At 38.3% G+C, this 25,762-nt stretch overlaps 1 protein-coding gene across 9 annotated transcripts; it reads right to left on the bottom strand.

The window, feature by feature from the left end:
- Window positions 1–196: 196 nt before the first annotated feature.
- On the bottom strand, window positions 197–25,668 carry TDRD1 (tudor domain containing 1). Of its 9 annotated transcripts, none has more exons than XM_072039792.1 (26): window positions 25,124–25,668; window positions 24,216–24,292; window positions 21,648–21,745; window positions 20,427–20,497; window positions 20,100–20,244; window positions 19,591–19,696; window positions 18,419–18,479; window positions 17,412–17,516; window positions 16,894–17,076; window positions 16,070–16,213; window positions 14,959–15,130; window positions 13,720–13,791; window positions 13,119–13,295; window positions 11,829–11,936; window positions 10,201–10,371; window positions 8,581–8,829; window positions 7,466–7,588; window positions 6,664–6,774; window positions 6,281–6,451; window positions 5,500–5,742; window positions 4,912–5,028; window positions 4,580–4,690; window positions 3,490–3,657; window positions 3,003–3,218; window positions 2,756–2,802; window positions 197–1,261 (listed from the first exon to the last, which is right to left on the bottom strand). In XM_072039792.1, the coding sequence occupies exons 3-26, from the start codon at window positions 21,691–21,693 to the stop codon at window positions 1,169–1,171; spliced, it is 3,210 nt and encodes a 1,069-aa protein (XP_071895893.1). In that variant the 5' UTR covers window positions 21,694–21,745; window positions 24,216–24,292; window positions 25,124–25,668; the 3' UTR covers window positions 197–1,168. The 9 variants fall into 9 exon arrangements, with proteins under 9 accessions (XP_071895893.1, XP_038036768.2, XP_071895897.1 ...); XM_038180840.2 differs by lacking the exons at window positions 24,216–24,292; window positions 25,124–25,668 and adding an exon at window positions 22,443–22,694 and having other exon boundaries at window positions 197–506; window positions 1,148–1,261; XM_072039796.1 differs by lacking the exon at window positions 24,216–24,292.
- Between the last annotated feature and the right edge of the window lie 94 nt (window positions 25,669–25,762).

Raw genomic sequence — 25,762 nt, 5'->3', positions numbered from 1 at the left:
CCCAGCCTGCCTGTTGGCAGGACAGAGCAAGAAGCTGAGATGTCCTTGGCTTAGTATAAGCACTGCTCTGCAACAATTAAAACATGCTGCGTGTTACCAGCACTCTTCTCATCCTAAGCCAAAACATAGCATTCTACCAGCTACTAGGAAGAAAATTAACTCTTTTCTAACCGAAACCAGGACACAAACAAACACATTACTTTCACAAAGAAATTTAATATCAACATCCTTCTACTTTGAACAGAGGCAGAGTTTAACACATTTACATCAAGAGAAAAAAATGTATCCCTGCAGTTTTAATAAGCAAGTATCTACTGTGCTTTATAAATGTGCTTTAAAATGATTTCGCAACCTTAGTAACATGCCGCAAGATCAGTCAGCAATGACAATACTACATTTAAGAATTCCTGAATCAAATTACAAGTGGGCTATCACATCCCAGAAAAGGACTTCTCTATTAGTGTGGAAAAAAAATGACAGGGTTGAAATCTTGACAATGCAGCTACCTGTAAGAGACAGAATAAAGATCTCGTACAACTCCAAAATATTCACAGGTGCAAATTACACAGCATAAGTGTAAACAAAGACTTGTGCACACTTAAGCGTTTACTGATTAGAGAACTACCTACATGCAGCCTAAGGCAGGATTCACAAGATTCATCCTTTAACAATACTGAAAACGAATTTATGAGAAAATTTTCAGTCTAACTTCACAGACAGGAAATTACGTTGACAGAAGACTGTAATCAACATAAGGCAGCAAATTAAAGTAAGGGAGGTAAAAGAAAGTAAAATTAACAGTACTAAAGTTGAAGCAAGCTTTAGATTACATTAAATCCAAATCAAATTTTTCATAATATATTCAAAGTTCAATGACCACTCCATAAAATTATGCACGTTCAATAGCCAAGTAAAAAAAAAAAAAGCTTACCAACACTGGTACCAAAAAAAAAAAAAGAACAGAAAAATTTAGCTTGCAGATTTTAAAACATTCAAGTTACATACTTATTTCCTAATAACAGTCCAAGCATACAAATTGATACAGTTATTTAGGCAGCAGAATTTCTTCTAAGTGACTCTCATTTTTAGTACGATGAATACAATTGCTCTTCCAAAAAAAGGAATTGCAGGAACCTGGTATACATACAAAAGAAACAGCGCGTTGGACTTAGCAGTCCAACAGTTTTTTCATTTCACTGAACCCATCTGGATTCCCGTATTTGTTTAGAAGGAAGAGAAGAATCTGTTCATGTTTTTTAAGCTGTGGAATAAGCAGGAAGTATTAGAAACACACTTGTATAACTTGAAGCGTAGATTTGTAATTTACATTACAATTGTAACTTGCAATTGTTGTAATTTAATTTGTATATCCTAAAACTACAAACTCAGCCAAGTCCCATACTAAGTCACTACAGAAAGGAACAGTATATTCTTTAAAATCTTTAGGGGGGAAGCAAATAGAATTCTAGCCAACCTGATGTTTTGTTTTGTTTTTTAAAAAGAAAATTTCAAGACCAAAATCGACAGAATACTCAAATTAAGGCATAGGTCACGTTGTTAAATTTTTGTTATTTACACACATCTATCTCAGTATAACTTAAAAGATCAGGAAATTGTCTGTTTTCTCTTCATGTCATGAGACTTTGAGCCAAACTGTTTGGAATGAAGAAGGATGACAAAAAGGTAACCAAACTGAAGTCACGTGAGATTAGAGAGAAAACAAATCCTGAAGAACTGAAAGATCAAAAGAGATACAAAAGGGAAAGGGAGCTTCAAGAGCCTACACTGGGACAGGGAAATTTACTATGCTCTTCCAGAGCATAGTTATTTTTTCTTTCTGCTACTAAACTGCTGGTAACTAAGCTGCCTTTGAAACAGCAAGACCCTGAACCGCCAGAAGTGCTCTCTTCTTCCCTCCAAAATATTGTAGTGCATGTTTTTCTTTTGGCCTAGATGCCTCTGGCTGAAACAAAAAAACAAAAAACACCTTTGCAAAGGTGTTTGCCTTTAGAATTCCAAGTTTTGTTTATTCCTTTGACAAAGACCCTGACTTCAGAAAAGGCTGATATACCAGAAAAGATGCACTTTACATCACTTTGAGTAATCTAGAGTTGTTTCTAGTATTTCATGAGTGGCCTAAGTTAAAGATTAGCATTGCCAAAACCAGAAAGCTTTCAAAAATTACACAAACACTATTTCTATAAAAGACTTTTTTTCCCTGAAAATAAAGAGGAAAAGATTTTGAAACTAGCAAACAGTTACACGTTCCAACATTCTAGTGAACTCAGATTCTCATCCCTATGTGACTCATCTCCTACATGTATTTCAGGTAGCATAGGACTTACAATATGCACAGCTGTCTGCCAAGTTGCATCCACAGCAAAACACAGCTTTGTTATTGAAAACAATCCCATTGCCCTTGGATAAAATGATACAGTCTATGCAAAACACTGCAACTTTCTTTACATGGTAGACAAAAGTAGTATCCCTGAGCCCTTGAACTCTATGGGAGGGAGGGGGGGAAGAGCTGGATATGTGGCAGAACACACAGAGTGATATATACGCAATATCTCCTCAGTTTTGGGATGTTTTGATTATTACCATGTACAAAAACTGAGTAAAGTACCGGGATATTTACTTCGTGTATCTTCAGTGTTTCAGTTAACTGTTATCTCCCTGCTCCCAATTGCTGCCCACATAGTGTTTCTTTTAAATTCTGGAAAAAAATTAAAGTATTGCTTGGACTGAATCTTACTTGCATTTTTAATTCTGTGCAGCAACATCTGGTCTCACTTCCATTGCCTACAAAAAAGAAAAACAAACCACAAAGTAAACGAATGATCTAGATAAACTAGGAAAGCGGAGCTTATGTGTGAAAGTTGATACATGGAATTCCTTAAAATCTTCAGAAGAACAAGTCACCCCACGTGTCAAATGAATTCTTAATTCCTAATTAATTCTCCAAATTAAATTTAAATTACGAAGTCTGTAAAAATAAGTACCTTGATGCACAATATCTGAGTTCTCAGCTTTGCAGATTAAACCTTCTGCTACTAGTTTGTCAACTATATTCAGACTACCATTTTCACACTGTTTCTCCACTTTTACCAAGTTCACATTTTCATTAATTCCCTTCACTGTAATTGTGACGTATTTATTCAACAACATTTCTTTCAACTTGTCAAGTAACAATGGAGAGCACTCAGCTTTCTTTATTCCTGGAAGAAAGAGAAGTACAATCAAATTTGTTCTATGAAGAGTGTATCACTTCATCTTACATAAAATGTCATCACAGCTTCTGAAACTATAACACTAAATTTTCATAGTCAATAGTTAAGATTTTACAGCTAGTTAAGAATGTTTTCTGAAAAAGCCTTCACCAGTATACTATTTCAACATATTATGTTTGTCTTTATTAAGGAATGAAAACTATCATCAGGATAGATGCAGATTTATGTCGAACTTTTGTTTTGTTTTTTTTTTTGTTACCTGCAAGTGAACATGTAATTGTTTGAAAAGGAAACTTTAAGTAGGAATCGGTGATTGGCAGGACATGTGAAACCGGTAAAGTCTCTGTGTTCCCACAGTCTGCATACAGTACTTTCACTGTGGACTGAGAAACTTTTAGAACAAGAGCTCTGTACCAACGCCCATTACCTGAAAAGATCAAAACAAGCAGAATCAGATGGATTATAATGAGAACAAAGATGTTCAGCTTTATAGTTTCCCAGGAATTTTTAAGTACTCTGGTATATAGCAAAGGCCACTTGACAAGACAAAAACCCACAGAAGAACAAGAGAAAAGTTTCTGATTGCAGTATTTATACTGACTTAAGTGTTTCTTTCAGAATTTTGCCCAAATCACACAGATAAGATTTTTACTACGCTACTCTTTTGGGACATCTACACACCACATTGCTAGCTCCTTTATCTGTTTTCCAACGCATTCATTTAGCATATGTTTGATGTTCTCCATCTAGTATTTTTTAATTCATCTATGCTGTTTTCCATGAGCTGTTATCTGATCTAGCATTGTGTTTATTTTAATAGTATTTTCCGAGTTAAGGCTGTTCAGTGCTTAGCTAGATTTCCTGTAGCAATTCACATAGTCAACGTTTAATATTACTCAACACATATTTTTTAAAATGTGAGTTAATGCATCAACAGAGAATGCCCTCTTCTGAGAGATTAGGGCAATAAATGAAGGTTCCTAACAGTTAAAAATACCTTTGACTTGAATTACAGTTCACTAACCGCTTGTTAACCTAACAAGGCTGAATTATTAGTTGTTAAAGCCAGTGGCACCTACCCATGCACACAGAAAGCAACAAAACAGAAAACATCCAGCCACCTACCAAACAGAAGTGGGTCTGTATAGATGCAATGGCACTATTGCTCTGCTATAAATTTAGTGTCCCCAAGATGCAGGGCAGTACAAGTAAATTTCAGTTTAAGCAGTTAGCTATTCTTTGCTGTTCACTAGCTATTCTTTGCTGTTCAGGTTCCATACGTTTTGCAGTGCACAACATATTCCACAATCTACTGGTTAAGGAAATATAAGATAGATAGATTCCCTCACCCGAAAACCTGGCACAACAGGCTTCGCCCAGTTTTGGTGTGAATGACTGCATCTTACAAGATTTGCAGTAGTCATCTAGTTCAATCATCTGCTTAAGTAGTTTGTCGTGATCTACAGGGAAAAGAATGAATGTAATGAAGAGCAAGCTTATTCTTCAGCTCCCCTGCCCCCCCTCTTAGCTTTTTTTTTTTTTTTTTTAAATATGTTTGTACTTTTGTCCAATCCAAACTATGTTTCTATGTAGTTCAGTTTACTACTGGCAATCATTTTATTAACCAGCTTGCAGCAATAACTTCTTACTTGTATTAGGAGCAGAGAACACTGTTTCTTACCTTTACTTTGAACAGGAATAGCATAGAACAAATCTGGGCTTACAACTTCTGTTACACAGACAGGTATGGTTTCATCCATAGCCAATTCTATTGGCTTCCAGCGCCCAACTGAGGTTTCTAAGAGAAAGAGCAAGAAAGTGCTTCATGCTGCTTTTTTCCAAGCATGTACATGTTTTAAGTATGTTACAGAAGACACTTTTGAATTTTAGTGACAACCGCATGTCTTTATTTCAAGAAGAGAACTATAACCCAAGATAATTCTTGCTTAATTTGCTGTTCATTATCTAATAGATATGAAAGCTGATAATTAAAAAACGCTTTGGAGAAATAAGATACTGGAAAGTAAACACGGAAAAAGTTTTCATCGTGCAGCAAGCTTACAGATGTCCACTGTCAAACATTCAAATAACATTCAAAACAAACAGATTTATACTTTTTTTTTGCCACCTGCTGGGCACTTGTGTTCAACTATAAAAACCTCACAATAATAGTAGACATACTAAGTTTTGAGTTTGATATTATCTATGGTTAAAGGCTGGAAAGTTGACAATTCCTGTTCAACCCAAAAGTTAATATTCATTTAGTTACCTTTATTGTCAGACTTATTTGGAAGATTACTTTTGTCTTGTAGATCTTCCCTTACAGCCAATTTTTCAGAAGTTAGTATCTCATTGATCACTTTTGGATAACCTGTGGAATTATTAATAAGCTCTACACCTGCCCCGTCTCTGGAAAGGGAAGTTACTTTGGCTTGAAGCTTCATCCCTGCAGAGAATGCGTGAAATCTTTCTGTTGCTTCTGGAATCCATTTGCCGTTAGCAGGTTTTATACCTATGGAGGAGGAGATCTGTTCAAGATTACTCCATTAACTGACTGACCTTCTCCTACATTGTATTTTCCTTTAAAGATCTAATTTCTATTTATTTTTTAAAAACACAACTTGAAATACCAAGGCTACTTTTGCTACCTTGGGAATACACAATGTACTTCATACTTGTTAGCTGGTCTTCTTCCTTTCCTCAGAAAGGAAACATTTCCTCAGGACTCCCAAGTTTTATTTTCTACATCTTACAATACTCTACCAAGTAAATCCCTAACCCTTAGCACAAATTACACTGAGGACTGTTTATGAAAACACCGTATAAGACTGCTTTATAGAGGGAGCAGAAAACTATAGTGTTTTAAGAGACAAAAAGGCAGAGTGTGCCTTGATGAAATGAGGCATATTATTTCCAGAGTCTGGAAACAAGACAGACATTTATAATAAAACAGTTCTGTGAAGTACACCATGCCATCGCTCCTTCCCTACAAGCAACAAGTTTCTACACGCAGTAACACTTATAAGGAGAGAACTCCTAAGAAGATCCACCTGAAAGCCAGCATTTAATTCCTTGAAATGGCAGCTGTAGGAACGAGGATGGAATCTGACGTATTTTATCTAATGGTACTTCCTCAACATTTCCGTAGTCCATAAAGCATACTTTAACAATTCCATCTGAAGTAACATTTTGCACCAAAGCACGATACCAGTTACCATCACCTGATTTAAAAAAAAGAAAAAATGATCTCACACATCTAGTGCATTTACCAGCAGATATACACACACACACATTTATTTACTAGCAAAAAAAAAAAAAATACATATAACCAATTCTTTGCTATCTTCTACCAATATAAACTATCAGTTAGGGTGGAGTTTTTTGCGCCTTATTTCACCCTGTAAAACTGAAATATTTTAAGTCTGCCACTTACCAGAAAATAAAGCACAGCAAGGTTCTCCACTCTTCGGCTTAAAAATACTTGGAGGAGTTTTCCAGCAGTATTCAGACAATGATTTATTAAGTAAGTTTAGAGCACGTAACTCTGAAGAATAAGAAGAATTAAAGACAAGATCAATAGAGTAAGTTGGATTGAACATTATCAATACTTCTATGGTATAGTTTACATTTAAAGAAGAGTTAATGGAAGATTTCAGTGAAATTTAGTATTTTATCTGAAAGAACTGTTGACACCGAATTAACTAGTTAACTTACCAGGCAGACTAATTTATCAAGAAGCGAGAAAGCTGATCTTTACTGACAAATAAAGAAGTAGCCACAAAGTTTGTCTGCAAATTGCTGTATAGGAGCCTTTGAGGTCTGGGCCTCTTCCACAAGTCTAACCATCTGTGAAAGAGGTGTATCATCTCTGACATGGGTTGCCAAAATTAGCAGTGATCCATTCTGATTAACAGAACCTCCAATAACTGTACTGCCAGATTTTTTAGTTGCATGCATCAGTTCACATGAGGTAAGAGATTTATCTACCACTGAGCACCCTTCAATACTATTCAATTGCTTAACTTCAACATTTTCACATTTCATTCTCAGAGCCACTACATGCCCTGATTCAATTTCATCATTTTACTCGTACTCTTTGCTCTTACATACAAAAATTCAGAGGTAAGACTCCATGCTATAAACTCACTTGAAACAGCAACGCATTTGAACTATAACAACCAACATATCAGGAAGCAAAGAAACTATGCAGGAAGACAAAAGCTGAAGAAACTTACCACTGTTATTTGAAATCTGACAGTAGAATTCTCCAGGGTTGTACAGTGTACACACTATCACATCTACTGTTTGTTGAAGAGTTAATTTATTCCATCTCCACTTTATTTTGTTTGCTGTGTCCTCTAGAGATAAAAGAATCACAGAATCACACAGAATCACAGAATCACAGAATCACAGAATCTCTAGGTTGGAAGAGACCTCAAGATCATCGAGTCCAACCTCTGACCTAACACTAACAGTCCCCACTAAACCATATCCCTAAGTTCTACATCTAAACGTCTTTTGAAGACTTCCAGGGATGGTGACTCAACCACCTCCCTGGGCAGCCTGTTCCAATGTCTAACAACCCTTTCAGTAAAGAAATTCTTCCTAACATCTAACCTAAAACCTAAAAGAGAAGTAGAGAAATTAATTTTTATAGAGAAAAAAATCACATCCTGTATGTTCATGCTTTGTGTAATATAGTTTCTCATAATAAGTAATCCAGACTAATTACTGGTGAGAACCTTTTTGTAATAAAAGAGAAATGTGCCAGTTGCTTCACTACAGAGAAGAGCAAGCCATAGGTATTTGGGGAGCAGCGATCACAAAAGTTTCAGACTAGACAGCAGCAACTTGAGCATGAGGGACTCTGTGGAATTGTAGTTGGTTCTAAGTTGATTCCTTAGTCCCCTACCTATCTCTCATGTGAAAGCTTTGGTCACTAAATGCACGAAAGGCAGTTTAGGCCACTAATCCCTTTAGTGTTGAAGTTACACAGGCTACTGCAGTCAAACAGCTTTTGGAAGACTGAACATATGGCTTCAGATGTAAACCATAGACAAAGATGAGCTAAAGGGCAAGGGCACAGATACAGGCAGGTATCAGCTAGTCATATCTTACTTCAGCTAGAAATGTTAAGACTGCTGACCAAAGAAAATGAAATTCTTGTATGATCTTCTACAAGTAAACAATTGCAACTTTTCTATGTACGTGTACACACATACACAAACGCATGATTTCTTCACGTCAAAATCACGATGGCTAGGCTTCAGAGCTGTAGAAGCTAGACTTCATGATCCAGACTGGGAGAAGGTTAAATACTACCACTTGAGCAGGATGTGCTTGTACTCACCATTTGCTTGCTTAACATTGCTTATTTCAGTTGCTGGCAAGGCCACCCTTGATTTCTTCGCTGCACAGTTTTTCTGTAGGAGATAGCTCGATATATTGATTTCCGGAATAACGGATGCATCCACAAGCTCCACCACAGACCTGTAACTCTCTTTATCCACTACTTTCACTGTCAGCACTTTGTCTTTCACTAATTGCTTCATAAGAGAAATAGCTTCTGAGGACCAGGCTCCCGTTAGTGGCTTTACACCTAAAAAGTCAAATAGTATGGAAAGATTCAGAGGGCAGTCCATATCTGAACAATAGGTGGAACGGTAAAACAACACTGTTTGAAACAACAGATATACCAGTAAACTTCCCTCACTCCTCAGGCTTGCAACAATATTCCAAAACAAATTATTCAGATACTGTTTCTGTAGGACATTGTTATGGGCTCTCTCTTGTCAGAGTTTTATTATGCAATTAGCTAGTAGTCTATTACACAAGAAGTATGAATTCGGATTTAATGCTTCCTTAGTCTGAACATCTAAGATGTGTCAGACTGTGGGTCTCATGAATACAGCTATAGTTTTGAGTGTGTTTGGAACAATATTAACATTGTGTGAAAGAAGGATCTGCTACTGTAAGCTTTTTCCTTCCTGAAATGGTTACTCTTTACACTACTAAATTTATTTCCAAAAAAGTAAGTTATAACCAGAACTTTAGAGTGACAGGACAGCAGAAGCCTAACCAAATCAGCAAACAACTCATGTGATTGTTATGTTTTGTTGGTTTTTTTGTATCCCCATGTTCTGTCTCTCAGTCCTAGAGTAGTTGTTAACAGTTACAGATACCACAACTTGTCCCATTGTCCCAGAAAGGTGATTTCTTTAGGTCACATTCTATATGCATTGGTTCCATCTCTGCCTCTGTCTTACGTTTTCCTACAAAGCAAGAAGCCAGAACACTGCTCTGACCTTTACCAAATAAAAAAAAAAAAGCCTGAAATAAGAGGTTAAACATTAAGTATTGTAAAGAAAGGATAGAAATCAAATATTCTAAGGCAAGAATACTGAAGCACAGGGATGGACTATCTTGCACAGTGATGGGAACAAATTGGGAACAAACAATTTCCAGCAGCAAGTTAAACAAATGCATCAAAAACAAAAGATCATGATCCTGGCTTGAGACAGGAGGATAAACTATTAAGTGTCAGAGACCTCTTCAACTTTGCAGACTGCCAACTGAGCCTATGACTGATTCCATCAGATTAGTCCCGGGGAGGGGAACAGATATAGCTCAGCATTTCAAAACACAACATGAAGTTTTACCTTCTCCTGCAGTGTTAAAGCCACAACAGATTTAAGAACTCCACAAATCCAGCAGGTAACTGAATTTTGCTTAGAAAAAAAAAAAAGCACACTCAAACCTAAGAATAGGTATGCTAACATAACAGTTTTCTGAGCATCTGAATAGATTAGGAAATAATTCTTCATGTTTTGTAAATATGCTACAACAGTTAATTAAGAATTCACTACTGGTATCGCCACCCTTCAATCCAAGAACTGCACACATGGTAACTGGACAAACACACTTATTTTGCCTCTATCCAGAAAGAAACAGCTCATTGTTTATTTCCTACCTGCCAAGGTACATCTTATGGCTTGAGCTGGCAAGTTCATTAATTTTGGAGTCATAGGACGAAGTCTGGTTGTCTGAAGAACTTCAGAATTCCCATAATCTATGTATCCCACCAGAACAGTATCTTCAGAAGTATACGTTATAACAGCAGCACGATACCAAATATTGTCTTCTAGAAATGAACATGCAGGCATTCTTTATACTAGATACTTGCTTCCAAGAACATAGTGTTTTTTTGGACAGAAAAACTTTACACACTTTGGCAACCTCAACATGACTTGAAACAACAGCATTACAGTTCATGCTAACCTTGACAAAATCCTGTAGAAGACACCTACCACCATCATTCCTCGTGGTAGTTAAATGTTACAAACATTCTTTCCATTAAGAAGCCCCAACACACAAAGGCATTGTGCAAGGGAAAAAAATAAGTACTAACCCCACATAATATAGTTAAGTTCAGTATTTAAAAACAAGAAACACAACAGGACCTCGTCAGACAGAAATGGCATGCAGTTCAAAGGCCACATAACATGATCTAATATAATTTATATATTTTAATTCTACTCAAAGATTTCAGAAGCAGAAATAAAAGCTCTCTCTCAAATTTATCAAGACAGCTAAAGTACTGAACTGATGGTTTTCCCCAGTTAGGCACCTGAGACCAATGCCCACTCAAAAAGACAGCTTATTGGCAGCACCAACTTTTTTTTTTTTTTTTTAATTTATTTCAGTTTATCTGTTCAGTTTAACAGCTAATTTATTAAAAGTAGCAAAAACATACAGGAAATGAGATGACCAGGAATGCTCATAGATTACGTAAAGAGGTTATAACAGCAACATTTCTGGTGAGAAAAAAGGTACAAGAGCAGCATTTATTTTTTTTTTGTCTATTTTGAAAAGGTGAATGAAAAGAAGAAATATCCGTAAGGAGGAGATTCATCTTTACCCTCCTGCTCTCAGGCAAACAGGACCTCATATTCTTACAAATAAAAGGTATGTTTCATATAGACCTGACAGCTCCAGGCACATAACACAGCTTTATGCAGAATACTAGTTTAGGTTTAAACAAGATGTCACATTGTAATAGGACTTGTAGAAACTTGACAGTGATGCCTGTCACACAGAAACTAAGTTATGAACATACTGTGCATAATTACCAGCGCTTTGCTACATAAAGTGTTGTGAAGAACACTATCAGGGCAACAATGTTATATATAACCTGGTTTTTTGTTTGTTTGTTTTTGTTTTGTTTTTTTTAAACACCTTTTTGGAGTGTGAAATTTCAAGACTATGCTCATTTCCAGCCACAGGAAATAGCACTTAGCAGCATTAAATCCATTTCTTCATGGTCTCCTTAAAAGGTCCTTTACCCAGCAAACTAATGCAGTGTTGTTTGTTTAATGATGGGGCCATTTGATGATTCTTTTTAAAATATCAGTAAATGACGATGACATCTATCAAATACTCTTCAATTTAAATTAAAAAATCACTACCAAGTGCTATGCATAGCTAAAACTAGACAAATGAAATAGCCTGTATAAGACATTTCTAAACATAATTGTAAAACTCGTTTAAATTTGGCAGTAAGTTAAACTGACAGATTCAGAGCCGTACTTTCACTTTTACCTGTGAACTGGGCACAGCACAAATCTCCTAAAGCAGGACGGAAATCTGGATTGCTCGGAAGTTTGTTACAGTGTTCTTCAAGACACAACTGAAGCTCAGCAAGATGACCTGGTATTAAAATACATGTTGTGGAAAATACACTGCTTGATAATTAAGTACATAAATCTTAAGTTCAGAGCCAGAAAGAACAGACTGTAACATAACAGAGGTTATTTCATGTAATGTTAAATGTAATAATAAAAAAAGTGATCAAACTAAGACTTGCACAACTGAGAAATCACTATGGTAAAGAGAACAGACAGGGAAAGCCAGTCAGACTCTTTCAGTACAGTAACATAACTGAAGCCAGTAGGAATTGGAACACTGATAGTGGAATCACGCTGCAAAGAAGCAAAAGGAAGATGGCTCTTCAAACAACAGGTAGATGTCTAGAGTAACTTTTTGCCAAAGGAAGCGTAAGCTATGGGTCTACCCAGAATTCAGAGAAAGACTGGGTAAGTATAAAAGAGAAAACCACTAAGGATTAGGAAGGTAAGCATGCCAAATCCCATCCAGCTGTAAAAGCCACTTTAGCTGAAAATAACTGTACACTCAAGAGTGCTAGGAAGACACATCCCACAAACTTACTCTGCTCTCTCTCCCCCAAGCATCTGTTTAAGGGCATTGTGTGAGATGCACCACAGTTCCTTCTAGCCTAGCATCCTGATCCACTGTAACTGTTACTTGTTACTCTACTGTATCAGAAGACAACAAAGCAGGGGTTGGGAATTGCAATCCAGCCTTCTCTCCTTTCTGAAGTGCAAATATTCTCCCCACGTTACATAACAAAGCAGCTCAGTCCACACACCCAGCCTAAAAGGCAACTTCTCCCCAGTGGCACAGCATTACAGGCATTATAGGAACAAAAAGGAATAATTAGAACCTGACACACACTTCTGAATACTTGTGATAACATGTTTAACATTTAAGAGAACACATTTATTGTTTAAATATACAGATTCACTCAACAAGATTGCTATAATCCATACAAACACCATCTTTCTAGTTTAGACTACTCAGACTGGCAACAAATGATAGCATCATCTGTTAATTTGGAGGTGAACAGCTAATGCTGCCAAAAACATGCTTTACAGCACCATGGCTCTTAACTGAGGCAGAGCCTAAAGCCACAGGAAATCTCCGTTACAAGGTCAAACTACCAGACCAGCAATGCCTCCCTCTAGAGGCTCTCTACTGATGACAAAAAGTCATGCTAAATACCTCACAGCCTAGGTTCAACAAGGCACTTACAGCCATTGCGCATCTGCTGACAGAAGAAGTCGTCTGGATTTTGAATATGGGAAACCACACCAGAGAATGTGTCTCCAATACACACAGAGACATACTCTGCTACTGATTTTCCGTAGCAAAGCGGATCTTTATCTTCAGGTGTTTTTTCTTTACATTCTAGAGAATGGTTTTCCGACACTGTACAATAAAGAAAAGGAGAAAGATGTCACTGAACAAAAGCTGGATGACTTTGCAATGTTCGACCTCCCGAGACAGGATTCAGAGATATTTATAAAAATTATGCTAAATTAAACTACAGAATTAAAACATGCTGAAGCAGTTTATTCGTTTTGCTATACTCTTTGGACTTTGAAGGCTCCTTCCATTTTATCCATGAAATTAATAGACACATCCTCACTCAACAAGCATTTTATATTATTAAAAAGCACAGGTGCCAGTGTCACTGAAGGAAGCTTCACTGGCCAATGCTTGAGTAGGAAGTAAAGTTAATGAACAGGTAGAATATGTGAACTAGACATAAAGCATCACCTCATATGTGAGAATCTAAGACTCCACGACCTTTTTCAGTCTCCTACTTAGAAAGTATGGTTTGCTCACTCACCTTTTGGAGAGTCTGTTCCTTCGGTACTACTTCCTGGAGTTAAATCAGACCCCATTTCTAAAGGCAGTTTATCTAAACAGATGCAAGAAGCAAAGCAGTTTAGCATACAAGGTAGTCATAGTTCAGATTAATTTAAGAACCATCTTCTGAATCTGTCCTATGTTACTATCATGTTATTTATCAAGCAACTAATACACTTAGAATGGGAGACCCAAGTGGCTTCAGAGTAACTCAAGTGTTTAAGCTTCCTGACAACATGCATAGCTCCAAGAATGTTTGACTCAATGAAACACTCACAGTCACCATTTTCTTGTAGACACTACTAGTGAATACTTGGCTGAAAAGTGATTGGAACTTTTAAATTCTTCACAGCCTGTGTCTGAACTTGCAACACCAAGTACACAGGATTTACAAAGAAATCCTGAGTTTCTCAGTAATTACTATTCCATTTCAGAAGCACTGAAATCAGTATTTCAAGTTTTCAATATAATTCTTTTAAAATGAAGACCTGAGTACAGATATTTAAATTGCTTGTAAGGTCAAGAAATACTGCATGTGTCTATTCCATGACCAAGAGATCACTGTGATATTCTCTGCAAGAGGCTGATACGTTATATTAGTTTGTCAACGTAGCAAAAAGCAACTGGATGTGAAATATGCCCAGCACGGTCCACAAGCAGTGGCATTTACACAGGAATAAGGTGAGCCATCACTCCATAGACTGCATAGACTCCATAGACTATGGCATGAAGATAAGCTTCCTGCATGTGAGGAATTTTATCAGTTGTTAAGTTAAGAAAATGAACAATCACTTTCTTCAAAGTTTCTGGGGCTGCAAATTAACGAAAAGAATATTATCTCATCACTATACTGTTCTTGTTCTGTGGCCAGATTAAAAATAGCCCTCTTAACGACAACAGGTACACTTTTTCTGTATTGATCTGGTTCTACAATCAAACCCTTAAAGCTCAACTGAAAATATCAACTCAGTCTCAATTTTAAGGTCATTAAACATTTAGATATTTCAGGTACAGACACTTTAAAATAGCTTCTATAATTAAAAATATATAAAAAAATAAAATCAAGGGGTGTGGGGAGGGAGGGAACCAAAAAAAGAAAAAATCCTCTTCCAAGGGTCTTGGGGAGTGTTGTGGAGAGGGGAAGTGAGTATGAAAGACTTAACAGTTGTGTTCCCCACCTCCCCCCTAGCCCATTTCCACCCCCACAACAAACACTTACAAAAATTTGGACGAACAACATCTACAGCAAATCTTGACATCATTTCCTCCTGTAATATGTCAACAACAATTACTGAACAGGTCTTTCCCACGAGCTGGGAAGAAAAGATGTCGTCGCCTTCATTCCATCCTCTTTGTTTTGGTTCATAATTAGCAAAGGAACACTTAATTGCCTGGAAAGAATTACCATTAAAACAAGGAAGGTCGGGGATTATTTGCCCTTTAAAACTATGAATAAATAATTAAGGCCCTCCAAAATATCATCTGGTTTGGAAGAGTAAAAGCTGCTGCTAAAATCTGAACCGCTCTCAATTCAACTAACTTCTTTGCAAAACAGTTAAAAAAAATAGGAAGTTACGTTCAAACTGTACACTGCATTTCCTCAGGACTATGAGGTCACATTATGTCTGACCACAGGTGTATGTTGTAACTTGCCTGCAGTAGACACTGAGGGTTTTAAGACAAGGTTCAGAAGGCTGTCAAGTTCTACTACAAACCCAGTGGAGTCGTGTGAACATACTATGAAAGACTGTTCCAACAGCTGGTACTCAGGGCACCCACTGGTTGAAAGAATGCTTCTTTATTCTTCTTTGTATCAAGTCAAACATACTATTTTGACCTGTGGATTAAAGCTAGACCATTTATTTTGTAATGGGAGATATTCACACAGCATGCAATGAAATCAGTTGGATGATGAACAGCTACCATTACAATCTTGCAACTCAGACCAAGAGCAATACTGCAAACAAGGTTTGCCCAAATTCTAAGTCATTTTCACCACTGCATAAAACCTGATTCAATTACTCAAGAAGGCTGCACCACCTTACCCCTTCCAGCACAAAGGGAAATGTGAACCCAACCATCCCACAGTTATTTTACCAGCTCAGAAAGCAAGAATTCCACGACTAAGGAAAATAACGAAAAAAAGGGTGGCCTTCCTCAGTCCTATAGAACATTTCAGGACATGAAACCCTGTGTAATACAGCAGTTTTATGCATCACTTTCTCTGAACACAAAATACTGCGATAATGGTAGTTATACTGAGACGAGCTATACTTATTTCAGAGCTACTCATTTTAAATCTTAACTACTGTTAGGAAAATAGAACTCACACATGGAGGAAGCAGTTCAATGTCTTTGCGTAGAGCTTTAATCCAGGAAAGTGGAATATTTTCTTCCTTTCCATAATCTATATACAACACTTGTGCTTTCTTTTGTGATGTATCCACATCTTTAACCAGTGCTCTACTCCACATCTGCATAGGAATAAATAATACTGTTAGTAAGAACACAGCATAACAAACCACCACAATTACTGCACTCCTCGCTAAAACACACACTTCAAAACTTACTTTATTTCACCAGGTTTGTTTTTAAACAAAGGCAACCAAGCAATGTTAAAGCAAATGAGATGAACATAACACATCAACGTTGACTGCTGTGAAGACAGTTATTCTCCTATGGATCTGGGCTCTCCTACAGAGGATCACAAATCTGCTAACAATGGAGGAGGAAAAAAGAGGAAGAAATACAAATAAGGGGATGGGAAGGGAAATGAGAACTAGAGGTGACTACAAAAAAGTGATTAGCAACCAGGTAAGAAATTAAACTTAAATAAGCAGAGGTATACTCCAAACTAACTAAAGTAATTTAGATTTGTTAAACTGCCATAGCCTTCAAGAAACACTAGGACAAACCACTTCTACCTGGTTTAAGTATGTAAAAATATATGAAAGTAAACCTTTTAGATGGAAAAAATAATAGAGTGCCTTAAATTTGAGTTCCAGGCATTATAACGTTGCTAACTATCACAATTTCAATATAATAAACAGATCTCTAATTAGCAGCTTTCACCAGTAGAGACATAAAAGCAAAACTTGCAAAGACGCGATACGCTCAACATAAAAGTGTTGTTTTATGGACAATCAAATCTTACCTGATCCAAAGAATTCCTTGCAACACAGACCTCTCCTTTGATAGCAACATAATGCTCCTGAATAACTGTGTTAGCATAACAGTCTTGCAGTTTCACAGAAAGTTTACTGATCTGGTCTAAAACTTCTGGAGAACTCATCTGCATATAAAATTCACTTGGACTCCTGAATTCTGTTACTGTACCCTGAAGAGAGAACATAACAACAATGTAAGAACACCCCAGAGTCCATTAATCAGCACCAGCATGCATTTCAGTAAATGCATTTCACCCTACACCTGCTGCTGTTCTTTTGTTTTGAATCTAGCAGTAGTATCTGCTCAGAACAAGGAGACAGTGATGTTCACCATCACAGAAATAAATCTCTCCCCATTATTCCCTCCCTTTGCATTTATCTATCTTCATAAAAATAAAGGCATTTTACAGGCAAACAAAATGATACAAATTGCTGAGGTAACATACAGCTATACGCACTTAACAATGCTTCAAACACCTCTTGTATTCTTCCAAAATTAAAGTACCTGTACTTCCATAGCTTTTTTGAGACCTAGACTCTGGAGATCTGACAACATTATTTTCTTGCACTGCTCTTCTGTCTTGAGGGAATCCACAGACGTTGAATTACCCTATTTAAAAGAGCTACAAGTTATGTTTAGACTGGAGCTGTTCAGCTGCATCTTTGTGTAATGACAAATGCAAAAAGAACATTTTATCATCTCAGCCAGTACCTACAAATGTGCTTTTGTTAAGAACTCCTCATTAGAATTCAAAGACTTCGTATTACTCTTGGAAATAACCATAATATAAATAGTTATATTTATATTTATAATAGTTATATTTTATAATAGTTATATTTAGTTCATACGATAAATAATTATTATACAACTAAATAACATTATCAAGAGAGACACTGAGGATGAAAAACAAGTGCTGAAGTACTTTCTAAATTGCTTCAAGAAGTTAAACAGATGACTGAACAAAATGATAGCAAAATGATCTCCTGCAAAACTGTTCTTAGGAAGTCCACAGAAATAAATGTTTGACTGAAAATAAGATCAAAATGCTATGAAGAAGAGCTGCATCATGTTTAAATCCTGTTACAGCAAAGAAGCAAGAGTTCATCTGCATCTGTTAATGTACAGGACCACGTGACATGTATTTCTCCAATATTTGCAAGACTCCCAGCTTTAGCTCATGGATATAGGTAGAAAACAAGAACACACCAGAATTTTTCAGAACTGTACAAGCTACATCTGTATCCTTCCTAAGATATTTCTCTTGCAACACAAATCACAAATGTTTTTATTTCAAACAGAAATCAAGTTTATTGACAGTCTTGCTTATAGCTCTAGAAGTAACATACTTTTGAATGTTTCTCATAGTTACTTTTGCTTAGAAGCACTGATCTTTCTAAAATGAGCAGATGATTATCTCTGGAATTTGCTCCTTCCCTGTACAGGTTAAATCATATCCTGCAACTAGCTTACAGTAATTTCATTCAATACATAGCAAAAATCATATTCTATACCTTAAGGTAAAGTCCTGTCTCTGTTTTAGCAGGTATCTTGCCTCCATTGTTATTACTTGAACTGTAATCAAAGAAAAACGTGTCAACTTCGGAGAACCAAAGACCAGACAAGGAACATTCATTTCATAACACCTACTTGCAAACAAAACAGAAAAGTTGTGTTAACAATATGAGGTTTGTCTCAACCCTTATGCCTCCTCCAAGAAAACACAGAAGAAATTTGTTAGTTCTGTGTCACATAACATCTGGTATGCTTTTCTTGATTCCATCAACAAAAACTATTTAATTTTGGTTAAACTGGAGAAGAAACCTTACACTGTTGTGGCATTCTGCTAACATTGCAATCCCAAATAAGCCTTAAAAACTGCAAAACCAGGAAAAAAAAAGATAAATCTTTGTTTCAGTTGAACACACAAGTAAAAACCAGATAACATACCAGACTGAATCCCCTTCTCCCACACCCATGATTCAGAGACTGTAGCAAAACTTGGGAAAAGACATGTCTCTTGTGAACTAATTATGGACACCTGGTTGCAGGCTCACTGAACAATTGCTATCATCACCCTTTACTAGAGTCAGTCTAAATGCTCAGATTTCCAAAACTTCTCCAAAGCCAGGCAATTTGTACAGTACCATAACCAAATGGAGCTTCATTTCGCTGAATGAGACTAGACAGTGATCTCTTGACCATCTCTACTGGCATGTCAAAAAATGACAAAGAGCAGCTAGAGAATTGAACTGGCTGAAACAACATCTTCTAATCGCAACTGTGCTGATGAAAGATAAAATATCCATAAAACTCAACGATGCTACAGTTACATTTACAGTTTGCCTCTTTAGAGTCTGTTAAAACACTCCATTAATTGTGCCACTGCTTAAAAGTACAGGCTTATTTGTCCTCCATTCCCTACGTCACCAACAGCAGTAACACAGATGATGAACTGGTATTCTTACTGCATGCTCACATCATCCCAATACGAACTAATTTCTGTTGACTTAATTCACGCGTAAGAACACTAAACACTACCAAGTCATCCTGACATAATATTAGCCTAAGAATAAGCAAATTATTTTACTGTAATAGTGCCCTGGCATGGTAATTTAAGTTGTATTAAGAGGGATATTATCATATTTCTGTAAATATTATTTAACAGAGCTTTTAACAAACTTACTTCTGTTTAACTGGCTCACACACAACTCTATGGGATGGCCAATCTTCCTTCTGACAATCTACAGAGCAATAGTTTATTTGCCTACATCGCGAACATCTGAGGGATCCTAAAAAAAAAAGTCAAAGAAATATCTTTATGGGAAAAGACAACAGCTGTTAAGATACTAACTCCATGTATTATTAAATAACTGCTTAGTAGCGGGTCTTACTACAGTTCTAAGCAGATACAAATAAGTGTTTTTATTCATCTGTAAATACCTATTACTGCTCCAGTTGCCCAAAATTCCTTCTATACTTAAGTAAAAAAAAACAAAACAATTTGATTAAGAAAGAGATGCTCTCTTCATTTTATCAGTTCTGTAAATCCAATTACGTTATGAATAGTCACTACATTTGCATATGACAAATAAAATACATTTCTATGTTAAGGCATTTTTGAGTAATTCTTATGATCCTGCTTCACTGGCAAATACATCATGCATCACAGACTACAGAATAACAGCAACTTACCAAACAGACCACAACGATGGCAAGTTTTCGTTTGAGGAGGTGATGCTAGCGAATTAAAGAGACTCCTATCATAGCCAATAGAGAAAGCGTTCTCATAGGAATATTGCAACTTCTTTGGCTCCTCAATCAGATCAGAATGCGACACCTGTAAAAATCTAAGGTGATTCTTACCAGAAAAAGCAACCCAGTTGGATAGAAATATTCTAATGCATCGAAACGTGACAGAAGTTCCAAAGTTCTTGAAAGAGATGATCAATTTATGCTGATCACTCTGCTATCTAGAAACACCCAGAGTATGTGAGGCAATTATAAAGTGCAATAACTCACAGTATTTCCTTTATCAGTTCCAGCTGCCTGTGGCAACTTTCTTCTACTGGTTGTGCCTTCCATGGAACTTCCTAAGAGAAGAAATATTTGCAAAGTGGTCTTAACAATACTAATGTGTGCCTGTGTTATGGAGTATTTACAGGAAAACACAAAAGCCTTCTGTTTCTACTGTTCTGCTAGCACACGTGAGCAAACGGAGATGCTACAGGAACATTACATATTCTGCTAGTCACTTCTTATCATTCTGATGCCATATTCATTGAAACCCTACCATCAGTACTACTTGAGCAAGAGTTTCACTGCTCTGGTCCTATCACTCAATAGAGGCCTTAATGACCACCATCCATAAATCAAGTACTCAAAACCAAAAATACTCTGAAACAACTTAAACAGATTTTATTTTCAATTGAGTGCCTTATAAGCCTTGTGATTTCCCAAGTTTATTCTGTATCTGAACGCTTGTCTTGTAAAAGCTGTTTGATAAATCTGCGTACCAACATATTCAGAACTATATTTTTTTTAGTACTGGGTAACTCATTCATCTACAAAAAAAAGCTGTGGTTTCAGTTGTAGACCACACATGCCTTTTTGAACTTGTTCCAGTCCAACAGGCTTTTTAGCCCCAATTCTCCACCAAGCCAATATAAAGCTTGTGTGGCCCTTTTTCTACCTGGAAACAAATTAATCACACTTAATGAACCCTCCAGATGGATGCATACTGAGTTACCTCAGATCTCCCAGTAGCAATCCTTTCCCTCTCCCCCCCATTTTGGAATAATTGAGAACAATAACTGAAGCCTCCAATTCCTACCACACAATTGCACCAAATTCCCTAGTATCTAAGGCCTTTCTAGCCATCCAAGTCTGAATAATTAGGAATTATTTGCATTTATAAGCCAAACTTTTACTGAGGATCCTTATAATGATTATGCATATACAGAGAAAGTTAAAATACCTTTGTCAAGCTTTGGACAAAATCTCTTTTTATTGCAGTCATCCACTCTTGTGCTGCAGTTTAAAATAACGCTTTCTGTACCTTTTTTTTTTTTTTTACAAAAACAAAAACAAAACAAAACAAAAAACACACACACACACATTTGACCAAAAAAAGCATGTAACTGCTTCACAAAATACTCATTTTTGTTATGTATTTCACAGGTTCAGCCTCCAAACTGAGGACTTTGCAACAGAAAAGTGGCTCTTCTCTGCTTTAACCATTACCTGCAACTTTATTACCGCTGTACTTCGCGTGAAGGGGCTCGGCCATTGTGTCAGAGTTCAGGTCCCAGTATGACAAAAGGCGACTGCATGCCAGGTGACTGAAGAAGCATAGATTTAAGAAATCAATTCAGGCAAGGACACAAATTGAAAAGTTGAATATTTTAAAGCCATAATCTGGAGTTATACTTAAAGATCACTTTTGGAAGGATAATTCACCACCAGTTTGCACACTAAGAAGTAATAGCTTGTGCCAAAGGCATTAACAACAAACACTTCTGACCAAAGGTAAGTAAGAAGCAGTCCTTTATGAGTGGCATTCGCTGAGAAGCAGAAACAAGGTGATGAGCTAACCAAACCACTCGCTCCAGTACACGATGTCTACTTGTAGCACCAGCTGAAACCCCCCCATAATGGGGGCAGAGCCCCCCATGAGGGCTCCGCAGCAGAGCCCTGAGGAGTGCCAGCTTCTGGACCTGCACCGTCAGGCTACAGGACGTTGCCTAAAGGAATTTCTAACGTCTGTTTTCCAAACATTAACACACCATACGCCTATTTTAGCTATAAAGAGATCCTCCTACTACATTATACTGAGGAAATTAAGTTACAATGTACTTGCAAATAAAGCAGAGCTGCCTTTGTGCATACCCATTTACATGGCAATCAAGCAAACCACTAACCCTAATAACTGAAACCAAATGGAACTAGCAGGCGCTACTTTAACTAACTGGGGACAGAATTTAGCCTTTTTAGCCCCAGGACACCCGTCTGGGGCCGGGCGAGGACACCGGCTCTCACCCCGACTCCCGGAGCGCTGCGAGGGGCCGGGGCCGCCCTGCGCCCCCCGGGCTGCGCCACGCAGCTCCCGGGCCTCGCTCGACGGCCACGGGCAAACAAGAGCGCCCCGTCTGCTTCTCCCTCCTCTTCCTCTTTCTCCTCCTCTTCCTTCTCCTCCTCCTCAGATCCGGCGCTCCTCCCCCGGAAGGGTCCGGCCCGGCCCTGCGGGACACGTGGCTGTAGGGGGGGCTGAAGCCGGTGATGCCTGGGGAAGCCCTGTGGGGGTGGGCGCCCTCCCTCTGAGAGCTGTGAAGCTCAATAATCAATAAACTTCTGTTTTAAAGTGTTGGGATTTTCCCCTGTGGCCTACAAGATGTGGTGCTTCATCCATCTCCCCTTTCCTCGTGTCCCAGACGAGGTGCACCCTGATATCCTGACCCCACAGAGCACGCCAGTGGTCCCAGTGCCGTACAGTTAAATATTCACCGAAAATAAGTGAACCGTGACTCTTCTGGTGCTTAGGCTGCTGTGCCCTCTGCTAAGATGTGTAAGATCAGGTACAGAGTTTATTCTTAACAAGTTGGTGGGGTGTGACCTACCCAAGTCAGAGAAGCAACTCTCCTGGCTCCTGTGAACTTCAGCCCACTGTGGCAAGCAGCAGAAGCTGGCTACAGTGGAGTGGCTGCTGATAAATTTGACAGGAGAATGTGGCATTTCAGGAAAATGGCCAAATTGGCCACCATTTTACAGCAGAGCATGCACAGCAGGGTTGCAGAGAGTTGGGGCAATCACAATGCGGCCTCCATTACCTCCCCACGCCATGTTCCTCTGTCCCTAAGGTTAGCCCAGAAATTAGTGCCTATGAAACACTAATAACTGAGGCATTAAGAAATGCTTCCCTGGCATTCAAATCTCTCTCTCAAAAAAAGTTTATACTATCTTTGTAATTTAACATATCCAGATATTTTTAGTACCTTTAGCAGGCTTACCATTTCCACCCCCAAGGATGAATCAAAGCAACGCTGCTAGTCTGAACAGTCTTTTGGATTGACACTAATTAACATTATAGACTGAGCTGGAAGAATACTGAGAGGGTGAAATGAAAAGGAGAATCAAGTATCCCACTGGGGACAGAACTTTATCAGCACGTGAACTGGCATGAAGTTTTCTTGCAGTTAAAAGTGTCAAAGAATGACTGAGCCACAACGAATGTTCATTTCGTGTTCATTTCGTTGTTTTTGTTTCTTAAATGTTACTCGGTCATTTGGGATGTTCCATGCCTTAGGATACTGCAACCAGAAAGGACACAAAATGACAGCAGTGAAAACTAATTCTGAAAAGAAAAAGAACAGGTCTGGCTTCAACAATGGAAAAAGATAAACACAAAGGAGTGCTAGAGGTAGCTGGGGGGAGTGCTGTTAGCACAGAGACTGAACAGGAGCAACATCGCAATAGCTGCTGGAGATCGATGTGCTTTGCCTGCAAATACTAGTCAGAGCTTTAGGCTTGCCTGCATGTAGGTTTTGTAATACTGTACCAGTGTGTCATTAGCTCTAATTTGTAGGATCCAAGTGCCTAGGAAATAGCTGGGACACCACTGTGCTACATGCTCAACAAAGGGCAGTCTGAGAAGCATACAATGAAAATAGTCTTTTCCAGGTATGACTTACTCAGAGCGCTTGTGTAATTATAGTCATGCTTAGGACTGAACGATTCTGTGCATAAATTAGACACGACAATGGTGGGCAGGCCTTGGCACCAGGACTGCAGCTTAGGCTGCAATGCTGTACTTACCTGACGCAGGGAGAGAAGGCAGGCTTCCTGGGGCTTCATGGGTGGTGCTCCCAAAGACCCATGGCAAGCCATGCTTACTTAGAGTAAAATAGGTAGTTAATGAAAGCAATTCTTAATGAAGAAAATAATAACTCTTTAGGTCATCTTGCCATTATATGAAAGGCATGATGTGAAATTAAATCAGCTTGCAGTAATTACATTACAACAGAACAGCCTGCTAATGACTGCAGAGGATGGGGCCCTCCTCCTGGCTCCTCCTCAGTGTTGCCAGCCACGGCTCTCCAGTGCCAGTGGTCTGGAGGAGTGAGGAGGAGTACGGGGTGTTAAGCACTTCTGCTGCTTCAGCCACCTCCTTGTTTATTTACCCCTACAGTGGGGATGCTGACACTTCTACAGCTGAAGGGAAGAATGGAGGATCATAAGCCCCTGCAGTAGGCAGAGCTATAAAAAGCTATATAATTAAAAAACATGAGCTAGAAATTGAGCAGTTACATGAATATATTCTTCTGTTTTCTTAGAAGACAACAAAACAAGAGGCAAAAGCTCCAACTGTGACTTTCTGAAAAAACAGGCCTAATTCTGATTCTGCCTCTGCAATGCAGAGCTTATGTCTGCAGCAGAAGGGGAGTCTGTGCATATGACTGTCTTTTAGAAGGTAAGTTCTCTTGCTCAGAAATTGTCATCCACACCATTTGTGGTGCCGAATGAGAGCTGTTGCTGGCTACCTAAGAGCTGCAGTCATTTGGTTGTTCTTATTTAATTTGAGTGCAGACAGTTTGGGGAAGGGGCTTGACCTGTGGTCTTGACATTATCATTCACAAAGTACCCGTAGCTGTCTGCTGGGGAGAAGATGGTGTTTAGGTGAAAATTTGGGTTCAGCATTGGTATTAAAAGAGAGTCAGAAGTACCTGAGCCTATGTGCTGTGGAGAGTCCAGCTGCCTACAAATGTCCTTTTTGCCTGCCTCCCTGGGAGAGCAGAGCCTCAAATTTCTTAACCTGATTTCATCACTGCTGAAAAAAAACAAATAAAAAAGTATGTGTAAAAAAAGTATGTGTAAGGTGGCAAAGTCAGCCCTGCCGAGGGGCGGGTGTTGGACCACACGCTCCTGAGGTCCCTCCTGACCCAGTTGCTCCAAGTGGCTCGTTATGTTTAACTTCCTAGGGGACAGATGCCATTGCTTGGGGCAGCCAAGCTGCTACAGTAAATGCAGCTGGTATCACTTACAGTGTCTGCTAATGTACTTCTATCAATTTATTTTTTATTAGATAAAAAAAGGCATTTATATTGTCCTCTGGATTCCAAACCGTGTTCCGCGGAGCACTTGCTTCTCTCACCACTAGATGCAATCAAGGCTTTTGCTGCCGGGCAAATTTCATTTTTATTTTTTGTTAACCCCCTCAGCAAAGAAGCGGTGAAGTTCTGGCAGACGCTCGCCGGGGCCCGACCCCGGAACACCCTAACCCGTCCTATTGCACCGCGACAGAAAAGCGAGGCACCATTCTCTTCATGACGAAGGGGTGAGGATTACTTCGTGCCACACACCCA

This window comes from Anas platyrhynchos, chromosome 6 (genome assembly GCF_047663525.1).
Source record: "Anas platyrhynchos isolate ZD024472 breed Pekin duck chromosome 6, IASCAAS_PekinDuck_T2T, whole genome shotgun sequence".
Lineage (NCBI taxonomy): Eukaryota > Metazoa > Chordata > Aves > Anseriformes > Anatidae > Anas > Anas platyrhynchos.
The sequence above is the reverse complement of the archived record's forward strand: the minus strand, read 5'-3'. Positions and strand labels throughout refer to the sequence as shown.

What these genes read in the sequence shown, in the direction of transcription:
- TDRD1 (XM_072039792.1), bottom strand. Translation starts at nt 21,693, where the DNA reads ATGGCCGAGCCCCTTCACGCGAAGTACAGCGGTAATAAAGTTGCAG. An exon ending in TCAGCAGATGCGCAATGGCT is followed by an intron (nt 11,937 to 13,118) that starts GTAAGTGCCTTG and finishes TTTTAATACCAG; the next exon opens with GTCATCTTGCTGAGCTTCAG. An exon ending in AAATAAGTCTGACAATAAAG is followed by an intron (nt 5,029 to 5,499) that starts GTAACTAAATGA and finishes TCTTTCTCTTAG; the next exon opens with AAACCTCAGTTGGGCGCTGG.